This window comes from Notolabrus celidotus, chromosome 13, assembly GCF_009762535.1.
Source record: "Notolabrus celidotus isolate fNotCel1 chromosome 13, fNotCel1.pri, whole genome shotgun sequence".
NCBI lineage: Eukaryota > Metazoa > Chordata > Actinopteri > Labriformes > Labridae > Notolabrus > Notolabrus celidotus.
Genome location: NC_048284.1, coordinates 31817418 through 31822033, shown reverse-complemented (window position 1 = coordinate 31822033; position 4616 = coordinate 31817418). Strand labels below are relative to the sequence as shown.

Genomic DNA, 4616 nt, shown 5'->3' with positions numbered 1-4616 from the left:
ACATGACACTGCAGAAGTAGTTCATAGAAATCGCCACATTGACGAGTTTACACATGAACTCTCCAAACTCCCACTGGTATCCTCGGGCAATGTTCACAGCCCAGAAGGGGAGGCAGGACATCATGACCAGGTCGGCAGCTGCCAGGTTCCCCAAGTACACGTCAGCCACGGTGCAGGGCTTCCTCTGGAGGCAGAGCACGCAGAGAACCAGGCCGTTTCCCACCAAACCCACCACGCTGATCAGACCCAGGTAGGGGGGCTGCAGGGAGGACAGCCACAGCCAGGCCGAGGTGTCGTTACTGCAGGGGTCGAAGACTGGTTCCACGGTGGGGACCAACACATCTGATATATTCAGCGCCATTTGAAAACTGCAAACAACATGGATTTGTTGTTACAGCAGAGTCATAATGAGAGAAGGGGGGTACTTAACTTTGATGCCAGGGTTGAAGCAACAAAGATAATGCAGTTTTTAAAAGAGGAATGATGTACACAGTGGAATCTATTTATCGATCTCAGACCATTGCTTGGTATATCCCTCTAAACTCTGGAGGTCTGACTGTAATAATGTTAATCCACAGAGAGAAGTTAGCACTGTTTTTTATTCATGCATAAATAATAAACATATTAAATATAATCTTCCCAGTGTCCATGCAGGCACTGTTAATAAAAAGTCCAAACTGCACACTCTGCTTTCAAAGCTCTCACCTTATCAGTGCTGCTCGGCTCTTTCCCTCCAGATGCTCCTCATGTTTTCTCCCCACAGATAATCTTCATGCTGATCTATCGTCCACTGCTGCGAGCACTGGGAGAGCGCTCTCTTTTATACATGCAGACCCAGAGATCATCACTGTGTCGTCACTCATACCTTCCATCTGATTCCTCCCGCAGACACTGAGCACGCTCACAAAAATGGTATTCACTCCCCGGCAGTCCAACCATTAATCTCCGACTTAGTGACTAAACAGAACTCTGGATTTGGCTGCAGAGACTCTAAATGTCTGAAACAGTAAACTACAGAACAGCAGCTTTCATTTGTGAGCTCCCAGATGTGTCCAGAGGTTAGAGACAGAGCTGCGCGTGAACAGATTATGTGTGCTGAACAGAGGCATTTCCTGGCATAGGAGCAGGTTCAGAGAATCCAATAAGAACAGATGTGTGCCGAGGAAGAAAATGAAATTTCTGTAGTTGATTTTATTTAATTTTCCGTCTCTGAATCACACTTTTCCCAACCTGATACCAGACCTGTGAATCACCTCTAAAACCTACTTACTGAAGAAACAGAGCTTTACCAACAAATTCAGCACTATACGGGCCTGTTAGCTGTTTTACAAGGCACGTTTTTAGCTGTGGTATCCAGCCAATGCATTTAAATGAAACATGCATAAGTTGCCTGCAGAACTTAGTAGTAGTACTCGGGACCACTACAGATGTTTTACAGAACCAGGCCTCTTCTTGAATCTCTGTAGGATTCAGTGTTTCATTATTCTGTTTAAAACCAAATCAGACAAATAAAGAAACAGGGTTGTTTTTCAGTTTTTCCATATAAAATAAATGGAAAATCAGAAAAAGGACACTGTTCCTTTTTCGTTTTTGTGGTCATGGGATAACAATTATTTGCCTTCTTGAAGATATTATCGATCATGGTGACTCTACGGTTATCACAACATCTAAAGCCTGTAAGGCTACTAAGGTTGTTCTTTGGAGTGACGTTTGTTTCCATCCCAGTCAATTGTTTAAATGGTTATACATATTGAACATTGGGGAATTAACACCTATGTTAAGGGCTAGCAGGGCTTTACAAAGCCAGTGAAGGTCGTTGTAAAGAAAAGCCAAAATTTCTGTGCTAGTTTAACCAAATTGTCATTTTTCTGTATCAGTAAAGCTCTAACAAATATTCATCTTTCTCCATCTAACTTCCTGCTGTAGTGAGACACTCTGGCATGGTTATGTGTCATAAAGACTTCAGTTTACACACAAAGGTGTTCCACAGGGCTCTGTATTAGGTCCTCTTTTATTTACTGTGTATGTGAATAATCTGGGTCAAAATGGATCTGATACTACTTTCCATTGCTACGCTGGTGATACAGTTATACATCTCCCCTACAGACACTTTAATATTTGCAGAACACGTGTGCAATTCTTCAAAATAAACAGCTTGAACTGAAAGTTGTCCTAAATGCAGATAAGACGAAGCTCATGCTGTTTACTAACTACAATGGGGCATTTACACAAAACGCCAATGAAATAATTTGCCTGAATTAATTACATAGGCTATAAAGTCAATGTAAAGATGTGAATAGACGAAAGCTTTGGTCAGGCAGCCGATAAACTGTCTTACATTTTTCTTTTAGTTATATTTATTAAGTACAACTCCATTCAGTTTAAAGCAAGTGACCATGAAATTCAAAGTTATTTGTCTATAAAATCTAATCTAATCAGGCCAAATTTTTTTTAGATTTTAATGAATTGTTTCTGAATCAGATCATAATCATCAAGAATCAAATCAGATCGGCTCATCTTGAAAAGGAGAGATGCAAACCCCAACTGCATGATCTCACTTAAAACTGTCATAGTGAACTGATTTAGGTACCACTCACTCTAGGCTAAGCTGCCCCATGCTGTGCTGAAGCATGATTGTCCTCCCTCTCTGAGTCCACAACAGAACAGATTCTTGTGTGGGTTTGAAGCAGACACTCACAGTTAAGTAAAGTTCAAGAACTCTGGAGTCAGTGTTTGTCAGGTTTTCTCTGTTTCTCCTCTAATCTGATAATCTGGTTTAGAACACTGCAGGAACATCATTGGTCAACAGAGCTGTCAGTCATGATGTCATATCTTCTTGTTTGAAAATTCATAACTAATCAAACTACACTTGTTAGAAAAATTAACAACATAAATGTCTTTGATATGTATTTTAATTGTATAGCTTGACCTATGTTCCATCTGTTAACATAGAGGAGGCAGGGTTTATGACCAATACTGCAGCCAGTCAGCAGGGGGAGCTCTGAATCTTTAGGCTTGTAAAACATACAACATCCATTTACATCTGAAGTCTATATTGCATACACATTGGTCCGAGCATGTACACCTGTGTGCACACATTGAGTAACTTAATATCACAAACATGTGAGTGTGTGCGATCAGGCCCCGCTTCAAGCATACATTACATTAGCCAAGAGCCTCCTGGTCTGTATCCTGTTACTAACTCACCCATTGAAGATTCATGTGACCCAGTGGAGTTGTGTAAGCTCCTGGAGCATCTTTGATCTGATAAAAGAACTACTAAAATATCCTTCTGTAGATCGAAGAGGTGGGTTAGCTTACCGGTTAATAAATCAGCCAGACTGTATTCTTTGATAATTTAGAAATTGCCATCAGTTTGCTACCCTGTAGCTCCACCATTGCATCGTCACAAGTGATAAAATAAGAAAAACGAAGTTGGCAATAACCACTTTGATGAATTTGATCCTTCAAAAATACTGTCAACAAACCAACAGGTGACTTTGTGCACTGTAAAAATGAAAACTTAAAATTGTTGGCCTGAAAATGATTTTTTGGTTAAGTAAAAAACAAATGTTCCATTTTGTTTCAAACTACATCAAAGATGCTATCTCAGCTACCTGTATGAAGTTTGTTGTGTAAAGTTGGTCTCATTTCATAAGTTAGGTTGGCAAAACTTGAAATTATGTGTTTGAGGCTCGGCTAAATTATTAGAGTATGCTTCAGGCAAAGAACGGGGTCTCCAACTCAAATCTACAGGGGTCTTCCACACTTTTAATTTCCCAAATGTGGCGCCATCTCTTCTGTCCTGTGTGGATTTGATCTCCCTAAAGGTGAGTGTTTGGTTTGAGTATTGAAACTCTAGCTTTACATTTGGTCAATTGATGGTGAGTTGATTACCGGTTAATGTAACTTTAATTTGTTTAGTTAGTTTAATAAGGCATGGTCATCACCAATAGTTAGGTGCAGTAGCGTGCAGTAACAAAGGAACATTTTCTGAACAAAAAATAATAAGTTGGCACAACTTTCACTTCTTAATATGTAGAACTCAAAACTTTAAGTTACACTACATTGATAAGTTATCTCAACAAAAACTCCTCAGTTGGCTCAAATGTAAGATTTCTAGTTAGCCTCAAAACTCAAAAATCTAGTGCAGACAGTTGCCTTGAAATTTTCAGTTTTCACAGCTTTTTCATTTTAACAGTGTGGTTCCTGGCTCTCTGACCTCGGACTGCAGTGGACTCCGTTTCAGCCTAACTGAGGCCATCTACGGTCTGTTAGTGTTTAACTAACGCTCCTGATCCCAAACTGTGAACAGACACTTACAGTTAGAAATAAACTCTCTCACAAAATATGCTCACAGGATGACACTCTCAGCTGAGATCCAGCAGAAAAATAAACCAGAGAGAGTGAGAGTGTCAGGGTTAGAGCCAGGGAGCCCATTTTCAGACATTCCCCCCTTCAGTTTGTGTTTTACTCAGCTGTTTCATATCTGTAGGTGACTAATGAGTCCCACATACACATACAGTGATGTGCACCAGGTCTCCTGCTGTGCATGGATCTCAGTCAGTCCACCTCATAGTGTGACTAAAACAGATGCAAACTGTGACTGTGAGGCT

The 4616-nt window shown here is 40.4% G+C and overlaps 1 protein-coding gene across 1 annotated transcript in view; it reads right to left on the bottom strand.

Annotated features, from left to right (window-relative positions):
* The window catches only part of si:dkey-63b1.1 (B2 bradykinin receptor), a 2091-nt gene extending 1149 nt beyond the window's left edge, over positions 1 to 942 (bottom strand). Inside the window, exons 1-2 of the mRNA XM_034699698.1 lie at positions 706 to 942; positions 1 to 368 (exon numbers count right to left, since the gene is read on the bottom strand). The exon at positions 1 to 368 is cut by the window's left edge and continues 1149 nt beyond it. Of these exons, the coding sequence (XP_034555589.1) occupies positions 1 to 361 (361 nt within the window). The 5' untranslated portion in view covers positions 362 to 368; positions 706 to 942. The remainder of the gene's footprint in view (positions 369 to 705) is intronic.
* Between the last annotated feature and the right edge of the window lie 3674 nt (positions 943 to 4616).